The sequence below is a fragment of the Hemibagrus wyckioides genome, linkage group LG04 (assembly GCF_019097595.1).
Source record: "Hemibagrus wyckioides isolate EC202008001 linkage group LG04, SWU_Hwy_1.0, whole genome shotgun sequence".
NCBI lineage: Eukaryota > Metazoa > Chordata > Actinopteri > Siluriformes > Bagridae > Hemibagrus > Hemibagrus wyckioides.
The window spans coordinates 11,397,305-11,424,795 of NC_080713.1; the positions used below are offsets into that span (position 1 = coordinate 11,397,305).

A 27,491-nucleotide genomic window follows, 5' to 3' on the forward strand; every position below is an offset into this window, starting at 1 on the left:
TAATTGTATTTTTAATTTATCATTACTGCAAATCTAAAAGTCTGTTTACAGCAATAGGGCTCATCATTGGCGTATGAGGGTTTGGGGTAATGAAATGTTAATGCAAAAGCATATAATGTGGGTTGTGCAACAATACACATTCATTAAAGATGCACACTTTGTCCAGATCTTATATTTTACACCAGGGGCCCCCAAACCTTTTTTTCTGTGAGGGGCTGGTTGTTCTGTACCAGAAAATTACATGGACCGGAGCATTATTGTGGAGATTTTATTATGATTTTAAATGTATTTATTATGCCTCCTAATGCTAGAATAGTTTATTTTATTATTCGCCGTACAGACAAATGATCATTGCTTTCCAAGAGATAAATAGTCTATTAAAAGAGCATTATTACTATCATAATGAGATTTTTTCATATTCAGTGCTATTGAAATTACCTGTTTTGTTCGTTATGTTGAATGGACCATCCTGTTGTTAGGTGAATTTAACAAATAATTAGGCTATGTTAATAACTAGGGGAAATTTTAGTTGGAAAGCTAAAACCTTTGTGAACAAATACAGACATTATATCAGATATGATATAAGTAAAACATATATTTACAATTAACCTTTCAAAATATGTCTCTGGCATTGTTCAGAGGGCCGGTCCAAATGTGGGGGCGGGCCGCAGTTCAGGGACGCTAGCATATATATATATATATATATATATATATATATATATATATATATATATATATAAAATGCCACCAGCACTGCTAGTGTTCTACAGTACTTTGGCATGCTATATAACATGGATAGGAACATGTTACAGCCCACAACTTCAAACTAATGGTCTAAGGAACTGCCATACTGCATGTAGTTTGTCCACTATGACATCAGATCCGCAAATAATGTTCAAGCCAGTAAAGAAAGACATGACCACATAAATGCCAGTCATTGTGTATTTATTACATTTTTAACAGTTCTTTAATTTGCTGCTATATTTAAAACCTAATGAACATTTCAAGACAATTTACTGTGATGTCAAACCACAGGAGTATTTACATGAGACATGGTTTATGAATTAGGCTCACAGAGCTCTGCCTATATACTGAACAGAAATATCACGAACTACACAAAGAAAAGTCTCAAAGTCCCGTCCTGATTGAGCCAGATTTCTTTTCTTATGTTCTGACATGACTGAAAGATTCAGACAACCAATTAAACCGTATCGTGTTCATTTTCATCCTTTCTTCCCCTCTTGCTGTTTAGCCCTTTTTGTTCCATCACATAGTTACATTAACAACAATTATAGATAGATTAGTCCTAAATTAGTCAGAGGTTTCATATTTCACACAAGTCACTATTAAAACATTGAATATCATATTTGAGGTGCTTGCTAATAATAATAAATAATAGCATATGCAATGGCAATAGCAATATTAATGGATCGTGTAGAGAGTTTCTATACTGCACCTATGTGACCATCTGAATAGGAAAAAAACAAAATATTTTTATCAGAAAGGTTTGTTAGCAAGTAATAAGAAGCAAACATAAATCAGCCATATATAAATAACATGAATATCAAGTTTCACAGATTGTCAGTGCAGGAGTCTGAATGTAAAACAACCAGCATAAGGCACAAGTGGTCCAAATAAGATATGCAAAAATAAAAGTATTTCTAATTTTTATTATTTTTAACTGTTGCATAGATTACAAAGAGGTCCTGCAAAAACAGCAGGCCTCAGAACAAAGATGCTTCTTTAAATGTGATAAGTGGCAAGAAAAATAAAGACAAACATGTAAGCACAACTCCATACAAACTGACTGATATTGCACTGTGTTCAATTTCCACATCTAATACCTTTACATAGTATGTTTATCCAAAATGCTCCCAAGGACTAAATGGTAAAACAATGACAGATTTCTCTGATTAATAAGGGACAAGTGGTCCAAACTGCCAACATATACTAAAAGCTGACACTGACATTTACTCTGGCTTCAAAAAAACATTAGTATTTACCCAAAATGTACCCTTGCAATGTGGTCCAAATGAAAAAGATAGCAGAAAAACAAACTTATGAATAAGTAATAGCTTGTTTTGGTTACTAGGGTGAAAAAAACACACAAATTGGTCCAACATAAAAATATAGTCAAGAAACCCCTAAACATATGAAACAGCCCTTTGTAGTTCCCCTACACCTTTATCAGTTCTGCTCTGAATGCAGAACAACAAACCATGAGGAAACGGTGCATCAACACACGTTAATATTGCACTGGTTTGCAAAACTAAAGACCCACACACAATCTCTACACTTCAGTCATCCTCCACTGCTCAGTGGTCAGAGTGTCAGTCTGAAAATGTCTATCTGCTAATGGAGTTGTAGGAGACACGAGCGCTGGGGTCCAGTGGCTTTGTGTCCGTCTCACACACGTTAGGTTCTTCAGAGGTGCTTTCAATCTCTTCTTCACCATCGTCGTCACAGCTGGGCAAATGGAAAAATGCCGTCCATCCCTGAACATCAGCCAGTTTATGAAAAGAACGGAGAACAAAGTACATCGCCATCAAGCCTAAAAAGAGGTAGACTGAAAAAAAGGATAAAAAAAAAGATAAACAAGAATTCAAAGAATCACTTGCAGCTTCTAAATAAGCATATTATATACTCACCTTAAACTTAGAACTTTGAAAACTAAAAGTTTAAAACAGAGTTCACAAATACACTATATTGCCAAAAGTATTCGCTCACCCATCCAAATAATCAGAATCAGGTGTTCCAATCACTTCCATGGCCACAGGTGTATAAAATCAAGCACCTAGGCATGCAGACTGTTTTTACAAACATTTGTGAAAGAATGGGTCGCTCTCAGGAGCTCAGTGAATTCCAGCGTGGAACTGTGATAGGATGCCACCTGTGCAACAAATCCAGTCGTGAAATTTCCTCGCTCCTAAATATTCCACAGTCAACTGTCAGCTGTATTATAAGAACGTGGAAGTGTTTGGGAACGACAGCAACTCAGCCACCAAGTGGTAGGCCACGTAAACTGACGGAGCGGGGTCAGCGGATGCTGAGGCACATAGTGCGAAGAGGTCGCCAACTTTCTGCAGAGTCAATCGCTACAGACCTCCAAACTTCATGTGGCCTTCAGATTAGCTCAAGAACAGTGCGCAGAGAGCTTCATGGAATGGGTTTCCATGGCCGAGCAGCTGCATCCAAGCCATACGTCACCAAGTGCAATGCAAAGCGTCGGATGCAGTGGTGTAAAGCACGCCGCCACTGGACTCTAGAGCACAAATCGCGCTTCTCCATCTGGCAATCTGATGGACGAGTCTGGGTTTGGCGGTTGCCAGGAGAACGGTACTTGTCTGACTGCATTGTGCCAAGTGTAAAGTTTGGTGGAGGGGGGATTATGGTGTGGGGTTGTTTTTCAGGAGCTGGGCTTGGCCCCTTAGTTCCAGTGAAAGGAACTCTGAATGCTTCAGCATACCAAGACATTTTGGACAATTCCATTCTCCCAACTTTGTGGGAACAGTTTGGAGCTGGCCCCTTCCTCTTCCAACATGACTGTGCACCAGTGCACAAAGCAAGGTCCATAAAGACATGGATGACAGAGTCTGGTGTGGAGGACCTTGACTGGCCTGCACAGAGTCCTGACCTCAACCCGATAGAACACCTTTGGGATGAATTAGAGCGGAGACTGAGAGCCAGGCCTTCTCGTCCAACATCAGTGTGTGACCTCACAAATGCGCTTCTGGAAGAATGGTCAAAAATTCCCATAAACACACTCCTAAACCTTGTGGACAGCCTTTCCAGAAGAGTTGAAGCTGTTATAGCTGCAAAGGGTGGACCGACATCATATTGAACCCTATGGATTAGGAATGGGATGTCACTTAAGTTCATATGCGAGTCAAGGCAGGTGAGCGAATACTTTTGGCAATATAGTGTACATATACACACTTCTGCCATAGGCCACTAGATGGAGGCTGGAGGAATAAAACTGACTCTCCGCAGAGAATTTTTAGCTATAATGATTCAAGAAAAGCCAAAAGTTTGCACAGGAAATAATTTTTGTAGACTCCACATTTTTCTAACAGATAAGAGTGTGTACATACACTGATCAGGCATAAGATTATGACCACCTGCCTAATATTGTGTTGGTCCCCCTTTTGCTGCCAAAACAGCCCTGACCCATCATGCACTGTGTATTCTGACACCTTTCTATCAGAACCAGCATTACCTTCTTCAGCAGTGTGAGCAACAGTAGCTTGTCTATTGGATCGGATCACATGGTCCAGCCTTCACTCCCCACGTACTTCAATGAGCCTTGGCCGCCCATGACCCTGTCACCGGTTCACCACTCTTCCTTCCTTGGACCACTTTTGATAGATACTGACCACTGGAGTCTGGGAACACCCCACAAGAGCTGCAGTTTTGGAGATGGTCTGATCCAGTCGTCTAGCCATCACAATTTAGCCATTGTCAAACTCGCTCAAATCCTTACACTTGCCCATTTCTCCTGCTTCTAACACAAAATGTTCACTTGCTGCCTAATATATCCCACCCACTCAGTGCTCATAATGTTATGCCTGATCGGTGTATACATACACACACATTTATATTTTTAGATATTAGATGAGTCCTGCTGTCATGAACACCAAGGAACTGCCTGTACCTCTTCATAGAATTATTATTGCACCTATTCATCAAAAAATATATATGGCAACAATAACTAATAGAAGCCTACTGGGTCACAAATCTTGCTGGAGAAGCAGAGGACAGGGAAGTCAGTGGCATGGTTGCCAGGTTCACAGATTTTTTATTTTTATTTATTAATTTTTTTTCAAATTAAAAATATATCATGGCCCCTAAGATCATATAAGATTGTTTTATGGAAAATAATGCTAATTAATATATTTCCACAAACAAAGGCAAACTAAGTACATATAGTGTATCTTTGACTGATGTACAGAACTGTTTCTATTTCAAGATGTATATCCAAACAAACTGCACTGTCTATATGCTGGATTAAAAAAAATGAAACCATTTCATTTTATAAATTAAGACAGATATAAGCATAAGTATTAAAGATCACTTTAGTAATATATATATTTATCAGATTTAATGACATTTTATGGTCTTTAGTGTGCAGCTACATATAAACACGCACACAAACAAACAAAAACACTATACGCGTGTTATGGTAGTGCCAGACAGTGCTGACCTAGATTTCCCACTAGCCCCAGTATGTCACATGTCCTAGTCACTCATACCTGTTCTGTATTACTTCTAATAAGTTCCCCTATACAACTTCTGATTTCTGTCTTTTGCTTTGTCAAGTTTGCTCTAAATCCATAGTTTATGGTTCTTGTTTTTTTAAGTCGTTTCTTTCGCACTTATAGAATAAAAATAAAAATCTGCAGTTCCATCAGTCTCTTCAACTGAATCTTGACAGCATGACCTAAACATTTTCCCACGAATACTTTAATCCTCTTTAGACACACACGTTAATACACCACTTACACCAATTCAGCATTACACGAATTTGGGAAGCAGCTAATGAGAAGAAAAAGTGGAGCTAGAGGAACTGCAGACCACCAGAATGACCTCACACACACCCGCAAACAGACACTGCATACACCCGAGAGGGTGTACTGTTAAATTAGCACCGCAGTTCAAATATGTTTAAAGGTCAAATGAGTCTATGGACTCGTTGAAGTTACATGAAATCACACAGAAAGGGGAAAACCTCAGCTTGTGACAGCAAAAGAGTACAAGAAACCCAAACTACATTTTCTTTCTTTTTTTTCCTTTCATTGCGCTGCAATACAATACACTGTTTATCCATCATCTGACCAGCTGGGCACTAAATCATATTTTGCTGTGTGTACTCAACTATAACAAAGTCCCATGTGCAACAACAAAGATCTTTAATTTAGTTAACCTTAATAGTCTCCCTGTGTGTGTATGTGTGTGTGTATGAGTGAGAGAGAGAGAGAGAAGGGGGGGGACTCAGTGTTCATCACAAGGACTCAGTGTTCCAATTCCCAAAACAACTCCTGACTATCTCTTCTCTCAGATTTTAACTGCACAACATGACCATATGTGTTTCTAAGATTGTACTGTTTATAAAACCAAAATCACGCCTCCCAACTTTGATGGGTCGAAAGTGACAGGTCATACAAAGTGACAAGTATAAATCAAATACATGTCACTTAATTATATACTATACAATATAGCCAAAAGTTTGTGGGCACCTGCCCATCATACATATTTATGGGTCTTCCCCAAACTGTTGCCACAAAGTTGGAAGTACTGTGTTCTGTAGCTTCGCAAAATTCCTTAAAAGCCACCATAAATGCTGATTGTACCCCAGGCCTCCTCACCAGACATCAGTGTATGACCTCTTACAACTAAATAAGCACATATTCCTTCAGACATGCTCCAAAATCTAGTGGAAAGCCTTCCAAGAATAATGGAGGACATTATAACAACTAAATCTGGAAAGGGAGGTTCACAAAAAACATACGGGTGTGATAGCAGGTATCCACATTTTACATTTTTCTTTAGCATTATTTGCAATCTATTCTGTTAACATATACATGAGTTACTCTAATTAACTAACCCAAAATATTCCCCTATAATATTAGACTTTATAAAATGTTACAGCTGTATTGGCCAAATAACCTTGATATGTTGTCACTGTACATTCTAGTATCACAGATATTAATTCAATGATTAATCTATATGTATACCAATTATTTACAAAAGGTAATAACATTAAGCCATAAAATGTTTAAAAAATGTAAATAAATGGCCCTGACGCCATTTGTCTCCAGGAAACTCAAGCGCATATTCAAATCTGTAACCTTCAGATGACTCTGCATTAAACAGACAAATTCGCTGTAGTAATATTGTACCACATTTTGTTAAAATTTGTCTTCATGAAGTCTTTCAGAAATGCAATTATAGCGCAGCAACTTAGAGACAGAGCGTCATTTATCACATAGATGGTGTGAATGTTGATTCGGTCCTCAGTGAGAGACAAAACAGGTCTCACACACACACACTAATTATCAGCAGTGAAGTGTGAGGCAACAAAGTAGTATGTAAGACCTGAAGCCTTTTTAGTCCTTGCTGCAAAGAAATTCAATACAAGGTAACTTTTCTGGGCCAGAAGTGAATACAATAAGAAAATTAGTTAGATTTGGGAGCTTAGTGAAGTCTAACAACAGCTGCAATAAAGATAATAAATAAAAAAAAATCCAGTATAAGCCTAAATGGGTCAAGACCCTTAAGCTTGGTCTTCTTGTTTGCTGGGCTGGGCTGGGCTGTTTGCCAGTTTTACACACTGTACAACAAATAAGCTTTATTCTCAACAAACAATTAGCTCCTTAATATTAAGCATATGTCTCATGAGTATAACTGGCTTATAAAGAAATAAAACTATCACAAATAAGTCCTGGCCGGTAATGTGTTACTGCATTAAAATAAACTAAGTGACCAGGTTAATCTGAAGATGAAATGGTTTTATGGTTTGCTAACAGGAAACAGCTGGCTCTAGGTTATTATAATGCAGCAAACCTGTGTGTTTCATTATAGACTTCATTACAGCAAATAGTTTACTTTCAAAACTTCTCTGAAATACTCCCAGTGTGACAGCTGATCATTTAAAGCTATCAACCAACACCTAAAAGGCAAATATAAAAAAGCCTTCATGAACCTGTGCAAAGATATTGTACACACACACACACAGTGCTCTGTTGTGTGCATTCGAAGTTTCTAGTTCCATTTGCTACCCCAATGAAAATGGACATGCATTACTGATTCAGTACAGTATTCACGTGCGTAAATTACGAGGCAGTTTACATCCAGCACAGGCTCCGTATAGGAAAAACCTATATAAACTAGTAAGCTAATGTAACAGCATACAATAGACTTTAATTTGATACTACAAATAAATTGAAATATTTAACCCCTAGCTAAACGGTTTTAAATGTTAGAAAATTCTACCTGGTGCTAAAGATCTGGTACGTTTGTCTGGCATATTAAAAGAAAAGCCAATCACCTCATCGCCTACACTCATTTTATTTATCGAATAACTCATAGAAATACTACTAATTAAACACTTTAATACTGTATAGAAAAACACTGGGGGAGAGATCATGGTTAAATGAGCTGGTAGAAATGACAGAACACTATTCCTTAAAATAATCTGTTGAAGTGTAAATTAAAATGCAAGTTTCGCTCAATTCCCTTGCCTGGGAATAGGCATTATAATTTACTTTTTTTTTTTTACTGCACCCAGCCACTAGAAGGTCTCAGACATTATGCCGTCTGCCCATATAAACTGTTATTGCAAAGAAAGATGAATAAAGGAGTTTTGGAGGTAAAGCTCAGAAAAATCTGATAAATATGGACATATTGTTGGATGAATATACTAACAACATACACCAGAAGCTGTCTTGTGTGGGGAAAAAAAAAGTATAAAGTTAATTAAACAAAAATGCACTGAGTGTCCAATGATTCCATACCACTGCTGCAATAACTCACTTACCCATAACAGAGATTTTGTAGAGTGGTCGGAATTTCTGATTAGGCTGCTCGCCTGGGACGAAATCTCCTAACCCGATGGTGCAAAGGGAGATGAAGCAGAAATAAAAAGCCTCCAGAAATGACCAGGAGTCCTCAATGACGCTGAAAACAATAGCTGGCAGCAAAAAGAACAACACAATGATCAGCAGGAGCAGGAGGACAAAGTGCACGGTGCTGGCAGTGTGAGGATGCCATCCAAACCGCCGACGCCAGTACGCCACTGGTCGCAGGTTCAACGGCATTATCAGGCGCTGCACACATGCCGTCAGCACCAGCATGGTGAAGGGGACACCAATTAAGGCATACGCAATGGAAAATGCTTTCCCCGCATCAGACAGTGGAGTGGTGTGCCCATAGCCTAGAAAAAAAACACACAAAAAAGATTACACAAAAAACCATAACATAAAACATAACAGACCAAAACTAGGTCATTTTAACACTCAGAAAAAACAAAGAGAACAAAAAAGAAACCAAAAATGAAGGCAAGACCCTCCGAGACAGAATGAAAAAAAAAAAAAGAGACAAAACTGTGGCTACTTGTTTACCCTCAACAAGAAATTCATATTTGTGCAGCAGCCTTTGAAACCAAATTTTGACTATATATAGTTCTGAAAACTACAGACTTCCTGAAGTGACAAACATGCCTTAACCACAAGTAACGTTTTAGCATTAAAAAAAACTATAGTGATTATCCTATTCTATAGCTACCCCTGGTTTGATGATCAGCATCATACGTCAGTCTGTCTCTTCACCAGAGATAAAAACAAAAAAGTCATTTCTGCATTTTCAACATGAGCCTCTCCACTCTCATCTGATTTTTTTGTTATTTGTGGCTGTTTTCCAGAAACCTTACTGAATCTGGTGTTTTTTCTGGGCCACCTTTCATGTTCCTGTGAAATGTTTTTCTTCCTGTTTGTTAGATGAATGCAACAAAGAAGCTGCACTGACAATTTACACTTGAGCTAAGTTTTCTCACTTCAGTTAATTCCTGAAAGTATGTAATCACGTAGGATACATTTTATACGCTTCAGGATGTTTAAAACTCTGTCTTAAAATTGTTAAGAGAAGAAACCCTTCCTTCAAATGATTGTAGAGTGATTCTTTTCTAAGGTCTGCGTACCTTTCAGAAAGTGTGGCTTAATCTTGAATAAACAGAAGAGAAGAAAGTACAGAATGAAAGTACAATTACACTGAACTCCACCTAACGTTTATTCAGTCTGACAAGGGAACTTAAATACACAAAAGAACACACGCGCGCGCACACACACAAGCATGCACACAAGAGCACGCACTCATGCACGCACAGCCACCCAAACGGAAACTGGTATTCGAGTCTCAAACACATTATGACCGTAACCATTCCAATGTGTCTTGCTTTTCTAATGCTAAATGCCTTGTGTATTCAGTAACATACACACATTTCCAATACGTGTATTCATTTGTGATTTCCTGAAACTTAAATAATAAACCAGGTCTCTTATCTGTGTGCTTTAATCTGACTGGATTAAAATAAAACAGTGTGTATCTTATAGTGTGTGGTGTGTACACAAGCGCAAATCTGATATTTGACACAGTTTGCATTAGCAATACATTACATTAGCATCAACCAGGAGGACGTGTATAGAGGAAATGAAGGCCTACACAAATCTTCCACTCAAATCTAATCAGTTAGACAAGACATGCATGGTATTTCACTTTTGCCTTTTTTTCATTTGAGATCTACTAGAACTGAAAGAAGGTACACAATATTGCCAAAAGTTTTTGGACATCTGCCTTTAACATGCACATGAACTTTAATGACATCCCATTCTTAATCTGTAGGGTTTAATATGGAGTTGCAGCCCTTTGCAGCTATAACAGCTTCAACTCTTCTGGAAAGGCTTTCCACAGGAGTGTGTTTATGGGAATTTTTGACCATTCCTATAGAAAGTGACCCTAACCCTGGGCCTGGGCTACGGGCTACGGTCTCCTGTAACCCCCCCCCCCCCCCCCATCACCCACTGCATCTTAATGCATCTCAGGAGTCCACATTAAATATGCTAATAAAATAATTATTTTTCAAATAACTTCTAAAATAATTTTTTTGAATTAGAAAGTTACACTTGCTATAGGTGGCTGATTCTAAGTTGTCTTTGATTTGTCACATATACATTACTGCACAGTGAAACTCTTTCTTTGCATTTCCCATCCTTGGGGCTTGGGGTCAGAGCACAGGGTCAGCCATGATGCAGCACCCCTGGAGCAGGGTGGGACAGGGGCCTTGCTCAAGGGCCCAGAGGTGTTAGCTTGGCAGTGCTGGGACTTGAACCACTTGAGCTACCATTCTGCCCCAGGGCATTTTCATGAATCTTCTCCTTTCTTTTCATGGGGTTCAGCATGTTAGGTCATGTAAATATGTCCAATTCCATTTTGGTTTGTTATTGTTCTCACAGTTATGAATTTGTTTTTGTAAAAGCTCACATTCTTACTGAGTGTGTGTGCGTGTGTGTGTGTGTGTGTGTGTGTGTTTACACTATTCCAAAGATACACCGTTAGGTTTTACTAATCTAGCTTAATACCAAAACACTCTGTTCTCATTACATTCATTTTTTTTGTCCCAGAAAATAAATCTTAAGCAACAAACTAACTTTATGCCTAAATCTCTATACATTTTCCCAGATCTGGGCAAGATTCCTTTAAACCCTGTTAAAGTGGTGTGTAAAAATATAAAAAGGTCTCCTTTAAGTTCTTTATACGAACACAATCACATTAAACTGTCATCAGATCCTATTTGTATATAAACTGCTGAAGTTAAACCGTAATCAGACTCACCGATGGTGGTAACCAGAGTGTTGGAGAAGAACAAAGCGGACGCCAGGTCCCAGTTAGAGTTCTCGGAGGTGTTTTGTACTAGTGACACTCCGTATTTATTAGCGTTTATGAGTTTCTCTAAGAGATCTTCCAGTGTGGATATGTTAATGCAGCTCATGTTACTGATAAGCTGCTGTTTGAGAAGATTCATCTCGGCCCGAACTTTCTCCTCCAGCGGTTTCTCCAGTGCCGAAAACACACAAGCTCCGATCAACAGATACACCACGTATACAAACACCAGAACCAGCACCACAACACAAGACCTGGATGAAGTAGACATGTTGGCAAAATGACGCTGAGATGATACACACAAAGTGTATCCAGCTTCCTTCTTCTACTTCTTCTACTTCTTCTGCTTCTTCGGCTTCTTCTTCTTCTTCTTTATACAAGTACACGGAGAGTTTTCTCTCGCCTTGATGTGAAACTCAGTAACAGGGTTGCCAGATTGGAGTGCATCCTGTTGTTGGTAAGCTTCTTTTTATTAACACGACTCGGTTGCCAACTATTTGTTTTGTTTTTGTTTGTTTTTTAGCTGAGAAGGGAAAAAACCATGAATAATTATTAGGTGGTAAAGCAACAACAACAACAAGTCTGTTTGTTTTATAAAATAAACGAATCAAAACCTCCACTCTGTTTCACTTACCTCGAATCAGTAAAGTGAACCCCAATGCCACATCAAGGCTTAAACGTTTACCACAGCAAAATAATCCTGTCTAGAAACACAAGGAAAGTGAATTTTGTGATTTCCATATCAATTTATTTTATCCAAATACGTCATGAACAGCTGCAAATTTACAAGATACATTATATTGCCAAAAGTTTATTCAGGTGTTGTTTTTCAGGGGTTTTAGTTCCAGTGAAAGGAACTCTTAATGCTTCAGCACACCAAGACAGTTTGGACAATTTCATGCTCCCAACTTTGTGGGAACAGTTTGGGGATGACCTCTTCCTGTTCCAACATGACTGCACACCAGTGCACAAAGCAACGTCCATAAAGTCCTAACCTCAATACTTTTGGGATGAATTAGAGCGGAGACTGTGAGCCAGGCCATAACTTGGATGTCTGCATTTACATGCACATGAATTTAATATGGAGTTGGCCCACCCTTTGCAGCTATAACAGCTTCAACTCTTCTGGGAAGGCATTCCTCACAGTTTAGGAGTGTGTTTTTGGAATTTTTGACCATTCCTCTAGAAGCGCATTTGTGAGGTCAGGCACTGATGTTGGATGAGAAGGCATGGCTCGTAGTCTCCACTCCGGCAGTGTGAGCCTTCATTATACCTGCACTTTTGCTGTTGTGTTGTTAAACTGTTTCTTTGAGATGGTATAAAGATGTCCAGGCCTTAAAATCATTCAAATAAAGAGGGTCTTTTCATTGACTGGCAACCCCACCTAAACCTTTCTCTAATTTGCATTGACATTTGTGAGTGTTGATGAGTTTCTTCATACCTGCACTAAGAATCTATCTATGCTGCTTTAGTTACAGTGAGCACTTTTAAATATTGTCACAGTGATCCTGATGTTTGTTATTGGCTCAAACTGCCACAATATTACATGTTCTTTCTTTCAACATGTCCTTTGTCTGTATGAACTGCTTTTTTTTTCACAAGAGGAAGTAAGTGCACAATCACATGTTGCTGTTAGGTGTAATGCACTGTCATAGTGAGTAGATATTAGAGGTTAATCAGTGCTAATCAAAATATCAGATGCAAGGGTTTTTCTCACAAGTGTGTGTGTGTATATATATATATATTATATAATAATAATAATAATAATTATATTTCTGAGAACAAGGGGAAATTTCAAAGTTAGTTAATTTACATATACAAACATGAAATGTTCATTGAAATACAATAAAATTCTCTTAAAATTACCTCTTAAAATTCCTCTAACCTTTCCTACCACATCTCATACAAACAAGAACAAGAAAGATTTAAATAGGGTTTAAACAAAATGGAGTAAAAATAAGAGAAGAAGCATCAATCAAATAAACTGTAAGTGTTTCAGTAGGAACAGTGACTAACTTTGCTAAAGTCAGTATATAGAGTTAGAAACTGGTCAAAAGATCACATTCAATATGCATTCAAACCACAATGCTCATCATTAATGTGGTAGGAAAAACCTTTAGAATTTCAATGCAAGATGAGATTTAACTGGCAGCAATAACTGTCTATCCACAACTAAATAGAAAGACATTTTATGGTAAGCTTATGGTGGATAAATGCCTTATTATGTGAATTTAATCATTTCATTGGTGAAACACAGGAAAGTCTACGGAGTATATGTATCTAATACAAAATGAACTTTACAAGCCAAAATGCATAACCCTTGCAGTGAGGGTCCACTTGTCCTCTTAGGCCTGGTTTATCCTTTATGTATTTTTGAACAAATGAGAGTGTTTTGTGTGGGTGGTTGCATAAGTGTTTGGCTTAATACTAGCACATAACACTCTCTCTCTCTCTCTCTCTCACTCGCTCTCTTTCCACAGTCGGTTTTGTGCTCAAGTTTTTTGATGAATTCAACAGACGAGAATTCATATTAAAACTATTATGAATTCAGAAATTACACTAATGCTAATATTTATAAGTTGTTAAGTTGTTCAGAAGCTCATGGTTACACAATTGCACTTGACTCTATATTGTACAGTTAATTAAAGGAAGTTATTTACAATCTATCATACAATCCAGTGGCACTAAGATGAGTATAGGTTCCCTTTTAAGTCTGGTTCATCTAAAGGTTTCTTCCACATATCATCTTATTGAATTTTTCCTTGCCACTGTTTCCTCTGGTTTACTCATTAGGGATAAATAAAAATGAAAATTTTATAACTTTTATTCTGAATTTTTATATTCCTATAAAGTTGCTTTGTGACTATGGCCATTGTTAAAAGCTCTATGCAAATAACCAAGAGGAAGGGACACATAACACATGTAAGAGCTGAACAATTTACAGAGGTAAGCAAATAGAGCACACACACACCACAATATAAATGTGGGCTTTTACAAAACACAAACACATAACTGTGTGAACAACAAAAACCCAAAAGGAAATGAACATATTTACATTACCACAAAAAGCAAGAAAATTATTTATGGAAATCAGGTCAGTGCAATAGAATCAGCCACCTATAGCAAGTGTAACTTTAAATAAAATATATTTTAGAAGTTATTTAAAAATAGTTGTTATATTTGATTTGCATATTTAATATGGACTTCTGAGTGGTGTAATGATGCAGTGGGTGGTGTTGCTGGCTCACACCTCCAGGGCCCCCAGTTTGAGTCTGTGCTCAGGTTACCATCTGTATGAAGATTTACACACTCTCCCCATTTCCTCCTGCAGGGTTAAGGTGAATTTGGCTGTGCTAGATCTTCCCAAATGTGTGAATGATTGTGTACATGGTGTGTAATGGGCTTATTTCCGATACAGGGTGCATTTTTGCCGTGTAGAATGTTCCCAAGATGGCTCCAAATTCACCTCAACCCTGACCAGGATAAAGTGGGTAATGAAGATAAATGAATAAATGAAAAATATGGACTTCTTGTGCTATTATAGGAACCTGTTTATTTACATAATACTGAGCCAAAAGATGTATTTTAATGTAATTTTTTAAAAATGAAAGAATCAAGCTTGAAACAGCAAGCATACATTTCAGGACAAACTGTTCCTTTAACTTCTTCACACTTCACTGGGGAAAATCAGTAGGTGAGAAATAACTAATGATTCTTTGCAACCACAATCAAACATTTGCAAAAACAAAGTCAAATCCATTGATTCCTTTTTTTATTATTATCAGCATCATTATTATTATTATATGAATCAACATGACAGGAGTACATGATCTACAAACTGAGAAAATACAGTCTTTATTCTTCAGAATTTCACATTTGGTAAAAATGGCACACTGCAGATTCAAATGAAAAATAAAGAAAATAAAAGCAGTTTGATTTGAATGGTCTAAAAAAAATCATTAATCATTAATTTCTCTGAACAGTGAGATAGGATCTTAGATTGGACAACAAATATTTATTCTGAAACAAGTGAAACTGGATAGACCAGAACCAGAACAATAAGTGCATTTAAAACTTCATTACAAAGAAGAAAATGTAAAGTGTAACAGAGCATGGATTAAGTTTTGGCACAGGACTAGTAAATATGTTTCAGCTCAGTGTCGTATCATTTCTATAAGATTCCTAATTGGTGACTTGAAAACTAATTACAGAGTGCTGCTATTGAGCCCTTCAAAATAACTTTCTTCATTGTTTTTATTGTTGCTCTTGTTCTTCTGTTTCTCTGCTATCAGATTAAAGTATCTGCCAAATGAGCAAAAGAATCCCTGGGTCAATAAGGGAGAAAACTGATTGGGTTGTTGCATCATGTGAAATTGTTGAATCATGTCAAATTAACCGTAGGCTATGCTTTTAACTATCCAATCATAATGTAATTACATACTGTGGCATTTGGTACTGTTTGTGAGAAGTTTCTGTTCTTCATTTTTGCGTGATTTCCCTTTGGGTTCTTCAGTTTCCTCCTACCTTCTAAAAATGGATTGCATATGCTAAATTGCCCTTATGTGTGAGTGAATGTGTGGATTGTGTAGAAGGCATCCTGTGATGGATTCCTACATAGCACCCAGGGTTCTCTGGATCGGCCATCAAGACACATGATAAAGATAATGAATGAATGGGGGAAAAAAAAGAAATAACATAGTATTATGGCAACATTGGTTAAGTTAACCAGCTAACTAGTTGGCTTAACTAACATCAGTGTTTCATCTTTTGCATTACATCTCTGATGTTAAGCACTAGCAAGCTATCATTAGGTAAATGCTTTTATTGTCTAATCAAAACTGGTAGCAAAGTTCACTATACAGTTAGTAAGTTAGTTAGTGTAAATGATCAAGCTGATCCTTGTTGACCCAGGAATGTCCATTTTTTATTATTATTATTATTATTATTATTTTATTTTTATTTTTTTAGCAACATCAGGATGCATGTGATGTCTTTCGTTTTTTAAGTAGGTTGTTGGGGAAATGGACATACTAAAATACTAACAGACATAAATATACAACAACAAATCTCCCATGTGACTGCAGAGGGAAAAGAAGGTACAGGCTTTATAGGGAAAAAAAACAATTCTGCTTGATTTCATTTGAAGTTATCCTTTCTCCAGCAGTGATTTAGAATTGGGAGAAACTATGACATGATGTTTCTGTTGATGTCATAAGAGAGTCTTCTTTTAGCATTAGCTGCTAACTGCTGGTTGGACGTTGGAAGGTTGGGTGAAAACCTTGCCGTGTTCTGTTTACGGCTCCCTGCACGCTCCTGAAGAAGGAAATCACAATTATAGCATAAATCTGTATATGACAACTTTATGCTTTCAGACCAAAACACAAATATCTTTAAAGCTGAGTGTATCACTGTAGCACTATAACAGTTTTTCTTAACAAGTATGTAAAAGGAAGAATGGTGTATGGAGGGTTTTTCTCCACAGCACCAAAAAATAAACAGCTGAACTTACAGGGTTCAGGGTCCTTAAGTTCAATGACTGCAGGAGAAGCTTACGGGACAGAGACTCTGCCACCTTGTATTTTACACCAATCATGCGGTCCAGATCCTGAAGGTTGTCCAATAGACTCTGCCTCCTTAAAGATCAAATAAATATAGTTTATAATTCACATCATTCAGTAACAGAGACGCAGTGTGTAACTATCAGACAGAGAATCCATTCATCACCGAGTCACGCTTTATTCAAAGGGTGAAGTGGTGCATTTTATGAATTTCTTTTTAGCAACAGTCTCCTATTTTTGGCTGACAGGAGAGGAACCTGAGTTGATCTCCTGCTGTTTTTTCACCAGTATTAATTTTCCATGAAAAATGTGTATATATAATGTTGTTAAACTAATACCATGATGCAATACTGCAATAATATGACTTTCCACAAGAGGGCATGAATAATGTCTACAAAAAACAGAAACGGTGAATAATGGACAAAAACCACCATAGCGCAACATAAAATCAGGGTGTTTCCACCTCACACCCACTGTTCCCAGGATAGGCTCCAGATTCACCATGGTCCTGATCAGGTTAAAGCAGTTACTGAAGATGAATGAATGTATAAAATTATTTGTGCCTAGGTCAGTTGCTCTAATGCAATGATGCTTTAGTTACAGTTTAGTTATGTTTTTGGAGCTAGGTTCCTAAAAGCACTATTTACACTGACTATTATTTAGAGAAGGAGAATGCACAGGGTACTACAGACACAACAAAATCCTAAATAGCTGAATTTTGCAATACTCCAATACTCCACATTACAAAATTTTATGCTAATGAAAACTAAAACAATAAAATGTACTCAAACGTACCCATTTGTACCCGGTCTGTTTTCTGCTGCAGATCCTTGCTGCAGCTCTGTCAGTGTGGGAATGCAGTCAGAATCTCCACAGGAGGATTTTAGATAGGGAAAGGACTCTAAAAACACATTTGGCTGCACACACATACACACATACACACACACACACACACACAGATGGAGACCAAACAAGAAGATCAAGCCAGTAGATAAACATTAGTTTCATAATTATTGACAAATGTATCATCCATATAAAAATACTAATACAAAGACTAAAGTCTGTATGACATGTGTGTACATGTGTGTACATCATTTGAAGTAAATACTCTCCTTCAATTCTTTTTATTTATCAGCATTTAAATATCAATTGTGTGGGCCTCACCAATTTCTATAAACAAATAACCTCAGGAGAAAAATGGAAGGTTGTGAGTTGTGAAAAAGCAAGGCCCTTTACGCTCAGTTGTATAAAATGAGATAAAAATAAGTAAGTCGGGGGAAAAAAAAACACAAAAGATTTCAATATGTTGTCATTTCCCCCCAAAATAAACCAACATTCAGAAACTAGTTGGGAAAAATAAGTACATCCTATAATTCACTAACATGCCGAGCCACTTTCAACAAGAATAAATAAAGAAAACATTTTCTATAAGTCTCTTGCATCATTTTGGAGACAGTTGGGCCATTCTTCTTTACAACATTTGTTTAATACATTTATGTTAATTTATGTGTATGTACGCCTCTCTTAAGACCCCAGCACAGCATCTTACTGGATTTGAGGTCTAGATTTTAACTTGGTCATTCCAGCACCTTATTTTTTACTGGTGTGCTTGGGATCATTGTCATTTGCATGACACAATTTCATCCCAGCTTAAGCTGCTAGACAGATGGCCTCACATTTTTGGAGTGGAGTTCATTGTTGTCTCCATGACTATATGTTTCCCAGATCTTGAGTCACACAGTGCTAGAGGTGCTTTTTTCCTTGAATGCTTTCTGAATGTTCTGCTCCCTGTTGAGGGTCGCCATAGCGGATCATTTGGTCTGCATATTTTTGATTTGCCGCAGGTTTTACCCCAGATGCCCTTCCTGATGCAACCCCTTACATTTTATCCATGCTTGGAACCGGCACTGAGAGTTAACTCTTTAGTGGCTGTGTTAGAGCCCTGCTCAGAAGCACATGCTTTCTGAATATTGGTTTATTTTTTTGAAAAATACATGACTACATATTAAAATCTATTGTGATGTTTGTTGTTGACACCTAGTGTTATTTATTTGTATATAGAAATTGTTGAGGACCATACAGTTGTTATTTAGGCTCAAATAACTTAAAATATAGATAACTCTATATGGCATATGACACTATATGGCATATATCTATGACTCTATGACTCTATAGGCCAAACTGATCAACAGATTCACATGTACCACAGTAATAGGAGATGAGTGTGTGAGATGCATGTTTTCCACAGCAGTCGAAAACCAACACTCTTTTCCTCTGCTGACCTCTTCCTGCTTGAAGGCAGTCCATCTCTCCTCTGATTGCTTGATTGACAGGTCTCTGGTCCAATCGGACATCCAGGATGGGGATTCATATGAAACCAAGGAGTTTCCAATGTCTGTTGAAACAAACACAGACGATTCGATAGGTTCTAAATCAAATTTTAGTTGCTATAAAAACCTTAGGTAAAACTCAACATTGACTGGCAAGTTACAGCAAATGTATCTTGCATAAATGGCATAACATTTTCTTTTTAACATTTCTTTGGCATTTTAGGTGTAGTGGTGGCTCGAGTGGTTAAAGCTCAGAGGATTAGGGTCCAAGGTCCCTTGAGCAAGGCCATTAACCCTCTATGCTCCAGGGGTGCTGTATCATGGCTGACCCTACACTTTGGCCCCACTTTCCAAAGTTGAATTTCCAAGTATTTCACTGTGCTGTAATGTATATGTGACAAATAAAGGCTTCTATAAAAGTTTAAAATAAAGTTAAAACTCTTCTGTGTTATATTCATGTGTAATCAAACAACTTTTGCCATTTTAATGTGCTTTGATTTCCAAGATTATAAAGCTTGAAATCACCAGCGGCTATTTTTTTTTCGTAACTGATCTACTTCAATGACCTTATTTCACAACAGAACAAAGCAGCCTATTTTTGTTTACTGCCTGTACATACCACTGCTCTATGTGGATCAGCCTAAAGCAGTAGTTCAGCAGAAAAAAAACAACAAGCAAAAAACAAACAAACCAAAATGTTCCCCTTATTCCAAATGGCAATTAACCAGGTCATTTTTTGTTTAAAATTTACTACTTTAATTTCGCACAAGACCCATGAGGCTTAAGTATATAATAATGAATAGAAACTTATAACCGCCATATGATCAGTGTGCAAACTGGATGCCTAAATCATTCCACTCTTTGCTTGGTAGTGTCTTAAGTTAACACTTGATTATGACTTGCTTATGCGGTTTTTGACACTATGACACACTGGGCTCTGTTTTTTGCCAATGCAAGCATAAATTTATAGTCAAAACACAGGTGTGTTACTATTTTGGTTAGGTGCAAGCCTTCTTTTGTATTTGCTTTCTGTTGCTATTTTAATGGTCATAAAACAACCTGTCCTGACATAGAAAACAGCAAAAGTTACACATGTTACAAATGTGCGTGTCAGAGTCTCGGATGCCAACTTAGCACAGATATTCAGGTCGTGTCCAATTCATGCTATTTCTAAACAAATAGGCCAATTCACCCTTTATCTGTACTAAAAGTTTGTATAACAAAGCATTTTTTAGTTAAGAATGGATGTGCAACCAATTGAAGAGTCGAAATCCCTCCAAATCCATTCTAATTTCAAAATAAGATTATTTATGCAAGATTCAGCAATATCAGTGATGATGCTTAGAATAGCAATCGTATTGTCGGGCTGTGCTCCTGATTTTTTCGTCTTTTGGTGCGTAATTAGGTCAGCTGTGAAAAGTTCAGCTCAAAATCAGTGAATGATTCGCAACTCTTGATATTCCTCCAAGTGTGAACATGTTTTTCACTGTTAAATCTGGTGGGAAGCAGATAATCTAGAAAAGCATTTGGGTACAGAGCTTTAAATATCTTGAATATGCAGGCAACACTTTGAAAAGTAAATTTTAAAAAATAAATTAAAGAATTTTCCTTTCACTGCCTATAATGCATGACTAGCAGTCTATGTAGTAGCCCATCTGCAGGTATAGAATACATATATTTTCCATTTTTGGGCCTAGAACTGCATAATATAGTATGTATCTCTTATTAAATGGTGTATTATCTAGTGTAAGCAGCAAATATAACTACACCTTTTGAAAAAAATTAAACCATAAACATAAAATACTGTAATTCCAAAGTCTTGTTTTGTGGAGACATTATTATCATAAAAGCCCAATAGCAGTTTGAAACAGGAGACTATGAGCTTCCTCACACTGTCAGTTTTGTAACTTTTGATTGCTATTGTTGCTTGCTTAGGTAAAGCAACAAGGATGGCAGCATGTTGTAAGACAATGTATGCCTTGTGTTACATATGTAAACATATTAATGCCATATACTGATCCAGTGCTTCAGGCAAATGATGGCTTTCTAGTGATTCTCTAGTGATGCTTTCCAATATATCTACATTTTATATATATATGTGAGTGAGTGAGTGAGTGAGTGAAAGATAGAGAGATAGATAGAGAGAGAGAGACAGAGAGAGAGAGTGAGATGCATTTCTACTAAATTTATGAGAAGTGTGGGAGCCTTGATTAATGTTAGGTATAGCAAAAAAAAAAAAAAGATCAGTCTGTTATATTGGCATTTACAGAAGTTAGTTTTACTGTTGTTCGAAGCTTTGACGGTCTAAGATTAGAATTATTTAAAATATTAACCTCCATAGCCTGTATAGCCTTATTTAGGTTTTTATTTATTTAGTCTTACTTAATTTGGTTACTTTGAACAGAGAGACAATATCATCACTCAGATGTAGATGCATTGCTATAAAATGCATTGCTATAAAATATTAACAAATGAACTGGAGTAGTGAGACAGAACAATTCTATCAGACAGAGCATGTAGTAAACACTACAGCTTACAATGAAGTTATAATACTCACTCACCAATGCCAGCATGCTTCTCACAAGGCACTTTTTTTAGCTCACTGAATCCTTCATTCCAGATCTGCTCATCTCCTGCCTTCATAAAGACTCCAAACTCATCCCCATCTTCCTCATCCACCACTTCAGGCTCTTCGTCCGCCACTTTGTCCACTTCCTGGGCTCTCTCCTGCTTTTCTAGCAGCTCCGATTCTGGTTTTAGTGCTAATCTCATACCCTTGGTCTCCTCCTGTTGCTGCCTACTTATGGATCTAAAGGCAGTTGTGTTTGAGGTGGGGGCCGGATTAGGCAGGGATGTAATAGCATTAGCAACGTTGAAAGAGCCAGAACCTTGTGATAATGAATTAGCAAGCTCTTCAAAAGCCTCATTTGTGGTGTTTACTTTCTTTCTGTCCTCAGATGTCATATTTACTTCCATCATAATGTTCTGTTTATAATGAGAAAAACATGTAGGGGACCCCCAGTACTCCTCTGCTAATTCACTCAAATGACCTGTGTCTTTCTTCAGTTCACCAAAATGGACAATATTTTCCATGTCATGATTAACAGAACTGTCATCTATTCTCTTCTTTATCTCCTGTTCCACTTGTGTAATTGTTAATAAAGGAGTTATGATAGTCTCCTCATGGTGGCTTTGACTAATGGTTAACAAAGTTTCATCTGTCTTATTAGTGTCCTCTGAAAATATTTCAGACACTAGCCCAAGCTCTTTAGATGCACAAAATTCATAGGATTTATTCAGATTTCTATCTTCTTCTATAACGTCCATCTCATATTTAATAGTGTCTGTGGTGTTACAGTGGCTGTGACTAATGGTGGATAAGATTGCATTTTTGTTATGCGTAACTACTCCAGATCCTGGACTATGCTCTTCAGAGTTTGGCATACAAAGTTCCTTGGATTTTAAAACATGATCCAGGTTCATATCAGCTGTAAGATCACTCTCAAGTTTACAGATTTCTGTAGTCTTATCAGTACAGTCATTGGTAGAAATGGGTATGTTTTGTTCCACAAAAACCTCACAGCTATTGAGTTTAGGGCAAGAGGCTTGTGTTGTGTCTTCCTTTATTTCTGTGCTAGAATCACATTTGATAGAGGGGATGCACGGGTCTGGTTCACACATCTCATGTGGAGCGGAAAACTCTGACCTATTTAGACGATCTTCATCATTGTTACTCGCTGTCAGGCCACTTTTTGCCTTTAGGCACTGTGTTATGGAACATTTGTCCAAAAGTTCCAGTTTTGCAGAGGCAATTCCTTCTTTGTTCTCAACCACCGAGATGGATTTTGGCCTCTTGCTTGACTTTCTCCACTTTCTGACAGGTTTGCCATCACAAATTCCTACACCATCCTGACACCCTTTTCCCAATTTTCTTCCATCCACTCTGGTTCCCACGGCACAGAGGTAATTACATCCTTCAGCTTTGAGAAAGAGGCATCGAGTCTGGGTTTGCCGGCCTCCATCTGAGTCCTTTAATGTGGCCACAGTCACTAGAGCACCAAGTCCTCCTTGCCTGACCCCAGGTGTATGAAATGAATGTGTCTTCATATGGCTGGTCCCAATTCTGCTCTGATGAACTCGGTCAGATGGCTGAGAAGAAGCTGCAGCTTTTCTCTTACTTCTTGAATATCCTCCACTTACTGCCCATGCCCTAAGACCTTTAATTAGTGGGATTGCACCAAATCCAAGGGCACTGCTGAATGTAGTACCATTTCGCCTGCAACCATGGAGCAGCTCTCTATGGGCTACATCCAGGCAAGGGTAGTTATTGTTGTTGTTGTGCTGTAGCATTCTGGTAGTTATTGTTCTGAGAGATTGGTTAAGTGCTGTGAAAGAAAAAAGGAAAAGGTCTGACATGCACAATCAAATGCTAATAATTCTAATCATTTTTCAGTATTTAAATTTTTTTTTTTTGACGTTTTTTTCAAGTCTTGAAAGGACCACTTGAAAGGATCAATCTTCACAGTGAATATTCAGAATGGTCTCCCCACCATAGCTATTGATGCAGTCAAACCTCATTATATGAAGCCAGTGCTTTATGGTAGAACAATTACAGCAAACAGTATCACAAAATAATAATGGACAAATTAACTAAGCTAAAAAATCTCACCCATGATGCCTCCTATTATATTTATTTGCTGATATTCAATTAATCGTATCCAGAATAGAAATAACACAGAATACAAATAGAAATGCATGAAACATTTCACTAGTGGTAGTGAAGGGTTTTTCAGCTCAATTTAATATTACTAAATAAAATGTATTGGGGCTGACCGTATATATAGGTAAGCCTGCATGTTGTCATAGCCATTTTTTCATTCAGTGTAAAAACTGTGTAGACAAGGTGTTGTTCAAATGACAAAAAAGATCAATTATTTTAGTAACAGCCCTAGAAATGCTGTGTTCCCTCTTCCAAATTCCCTGCATTGGGCTCTGCACTTCAGATTCAGTGACTTTACTTTCAGTTCATTTGTAAATTTCAGAGAATTTCATTTTACTGTTTTGAGTTTTAACTGCTTTTTCTGCAATGATGAATTAACACCGCTTAACACACACATACACATTGTTAAGTTAACTATACAAATTATTATACAAAAGTGAATGCATCTTTGATTATCACCTGCAATAAGAACACTGACGTATTTTCTGCTGAGATTAGTGTTGTATGTTGTACACACTGCAGATCATCAAAATATTTATATACCCTCCTGAAAGCTATCTTAGTCTGAAATTTTAATTAAACCTAATGGATGAAACATCTAATCACAGCTTTTCTAACTGCTCTAAGAGGCATAGAAAGCAAAAATTCCAAGGCTTACACATACACTGAATTTACACATACAGCATTGCATCTGCAATGTGTAAAGTGCAATGTGTACTTAGACTACCTACAGTGTTTATATAAGTGTAGATGGTACTAAAGGCTCTATTTTTATGATGATGGGGCACACACAAAAATAAGAGATACAATCAGCACATTGTATATTTTTGGAATCCTTAGGATGATCGGAGCAGGTGGTAACAGAATGATGCAAATAAATTTTGGGTTTTGAACAAATACATTATTAGGACATAGAGTGGTATGGTATCCAATCAAATAAGGCCCCTCTCATGAGTGCGCAGTGCAAATGAGTGCGCAGTGCAGCACAGTGACGCTTCTGTAATGAGATACAATTAGATTTCACTTAGGCTACAGATTTTTATATCTATTTTTAGCAATAGAAATGGCCTGTCTCTGTCACTAGTATTAACACACATATTTTACTGGTGTAATAAACACAGAAGGTTTTATTCTGAATGTCCAGTCGCAAATAGTTTCTTGTTATAATAAACATGAGAAATATTACAATATTCATGTCTAGGCTTGCAATCAAATAACTATGGAATAAATGCAATAATTTGTTTGTAAAACACATTCTAAATTGATATTTTTAAGCATTTTTAAGCATTTTTAAGCATTATTATGATGATGATGGTGATGATGATGATTATTATTATTATTATTATTAATATTTTGACTATTTTGTAATAATGCATTCAATGTGTTGTTTGTTCTAGTTAGTATTTGTGTACATTAAAGTGGAGTGATATTAAAAGTGAACATCCTAAAGACTGTGTTGTTGTGAACTATGCTTGAAATAAGTAAAATAAAGCCTCATGCCTGCATTTGCAGTATCAGATTCTGTTGACAGGTGATAAATATTTTTGGATGAAAATCCAGTTTGCATCCCATCACCTACATTAGCACAGGACATTTGTGTATGAGTGTGAAAATAGCAAAAGTGCAAAATAAAAGCAGCAAACCAAAATAGTACCCAGTATACATGCCCACATCAGGCCAGTGGAGTCAGAAAGTAGGCACCCACATTAGCCGATTGTGGACAGCCCACATCCCCCGCGCTGGGGATTCATACATCGGCATGACATTGGCCCCACAACAACTGCCCAATGTGGGCAACCCACAGTGGCTCTACATGGGATTCAAGTGGGCATGTGAAAGTGTGGGTTGTCCATAGCAAACCCAAGTTGGGCCGTTTTGAAAGCTGCATTGGTTAACCCACTGCCCACATCTCACTTGTCAATGGCTGGGTAATACTGATTGCTGATTCTGAAATTGTTCTGGCATGAAAATAGAGCCCTAAGGGTAAATTCATCACTGTTCATTTTGTGTTAATGTGTTAATTTAAAAAAAAATCCATACTTGGAGATTATTCATTTTTTATTAATATTTTTTTAAATGCTGAAGGATTTAGCTCAATTTAGGTAAGGGTTTAGGTGAAGGTAACATTACAATGTTGAATATTACCAATTCAACAATGTAATATGACTTAATATTATTTAATTTAACGAAGGCTAATAAGAGTTCTTTTGACAGTGTATGTATGTTAATTAAGAGTTTATTACAAAGGCAGGTGTGTTAATTCAGCATTATAAAAGTTCATTTAAAGACCACTTATATTGTTTTACCATATATCTTTTTCGTTCTTCTTCGTTTTTCCTGTATGTTAAATATGATGAGAGTTCATTTAGCAGGGTAATATCTAATTCACATACTAAAACAGCTTTTATATATCATGTACAATAAACTAGCTATTAATTCATGGGGATGCTGCTGATTAATCTAGACCTAATTGTCCTCATACAAATACTAGGATTAATAGTAATAATAACAATAATAATAATAATAATAATAATTCCTTATATACGACATAGTGAGGTTTTGTCATGGCAAATTCTAGAAATAATGTTGTAAAAAGTAACAGAATTAAAACTGCTTGAGTGTGTGATTTAGACAATAGATTACTATTCCGTGTCTCACACACGATGCCACATGAGGAGAGAGGATGCTGCATCAGGATACAATAGGTGCTGAAAGATATCCCAGATATGCGCATCAGCATCAATAAACACCTCAGTGCCCTGCGCTCAATAAGAAAATGAACACAAATCGCTTTCTTTAAAGATTTAACGATGTCTTACCTCGATGTCGTGGCCATATTTTTTTTTCGTCCAGCAAAATCCGTGTCACGAATCCCTGTGATGATTCAGATGGCCGCGCGCGATGGAGGGATGACTAGTCTGTCTAATCTACATGTGATTATTAGACACGCCCCAGTATTTAATCGATCACACATTAAAAGGCACATATCCAAAAGTACAAGGGTGTATTCTCGCGTCTTGATCAGGTGACACTGTCACACCACCATCAAGTCTCGGTAGTAAAGAGCCCTCGAGTCTCTATAGCGTATGTCTATAGCGCAGTATCGCCCCCTCTCTGACAAAGAGACACAAAGCTATCCTACTGCAACACACACACACACACACACACACACACACTGTATATTCAAATATGTGAGGGCCCTCTGGTGGTGAATTCAACTTAACATAGCCACTATGCAATTTTAATCATTGACATGATGGTCAGTAGACCTGTCATCACGTCCCTGAGGATTTTGTTTATCTCTCATGTAGCCTCAAATTCAACATCCTGAAAATAACTGACATATATACACTCACTGTGTCCTTTATTAAGAACACTTGTACACATGCACATTCATAGTTCCCTAATCAGCCAATCATGCAGCAGTAGCACAATGCACAAAATCATGGAGAA

General features: G+C 37.2%; 2 protein-coding genes across 3 annotated transcripts; both read right to left on the reverse strand.

The window, feature by feature from the left end:
- Window positions 1-934: 934 nt before the first annotated feature.
- kcnk6 (potassium channel, subfamily K, member 6) lies at window positions 935-11,723 on the reverse strand. Its single transcript, XM_058388233.1, has 3 exons — window positions 11,383-11,723; window positions 8,534-8,929; window positions 935-2,566 (listed from the first exon to the last, which is right to left on the reverse strand). Exons 1-3 carry the CDS (start codon window positions 11,699-11,701, stop codon window positions 2,346-2,348), a joined length of 936 nt encoding a protein of 311 aa, XP_058244216.1. The 5' UTR covers window positions 11,702-11,723; the 3' UTR covers window positions 935-2,345.
- A 3,259-nt stretch (window positions 11,724-14,982) lies between these two features.
- Window positions 14,983-27,151, reverse strand: si:ch211-14c7.2 (uncharacterized). 2 transcript variants are annotated; one of them, XM_058387107.1, is made up of 6 exons: window positions 26,858-27,151; window positions 21,880-23,703; window positions 19,193-19,383; window positions 17,784-17,905; window positions 16,940-17,063; window positions 14,983-16,743 (listed from the first exon to the last, which is right to left on the reverse strand). In XM_058387107.1, exons 2-6 carry the CDS (start codon window positions 23,666-23,668, stop codon window positions 16,615-16,617), a joined length of 2,355 nt encoding a protein of 784 aa, XP_058243090.1. In that variant the 5' UTR covers window positions 23,669-23,703; window positions 26,858-27,151; the 3' UTR covers window positions 14,983-16,614. The 2 variants fall into 2 exon arrangements, with proteins under 2 accessions (XP_058243090.1, XP_058243091.1); XM_058387108.1 differs by having other exon boundaries at window positions 14,984-16,743; window positions 19,271-19,383; window positions 26,858-27,150.
- Between the last annotated feature and the right edge of the window lie 340 nt (window positions 27,152-27,491).

Bases quoted from the DNA above. Each gene is read 5' to 3' on its own strand.
- kcnk6 (XM_058388233.1), bottom strand. From the start codon at position 11,701: ATGTCTACTTCATCCAGGTCTTGTGTTGTGGTGCTGGTTCTGGTGTTT. The intron at 8,930-11,382 runs GTGAGTCTGATT...TTTTTTTTCTAG, and splicing joins CACTCTGGTTACCACCATCG to GCTATGGGCACACCACTCCA. The intron at 2,567-8,533 runs GTAAGTGAGTTA...CCTTTTTTTCAG, and splicing joins CTACAAAATCTCTGTTATGG to TCTACCTCTTTTTAGGCTTG.
- si:ch211-14c7.2 (XM_058387107.1), bottom strand. From the start codon at position 23,668: ATGCTACAGCACAACAACAACAATAACTACCCTTGCCTGGATGTAGCC. The intron at 19,384-21,879 runs GTGAGTGAGTAT...TTGTTTCAACAG, and splicing joins TGAGAAGCATGCTGGCATTG to ACATTGGAAACTCCTTGGTT. The intron at 17,906-19,192 runs GTACATGTGAAT...ATGTGTGTGCAG, and splicing joins ACTCATCTCCTATTACTGTG to CCAAATGTGTTTTTAGAGTC.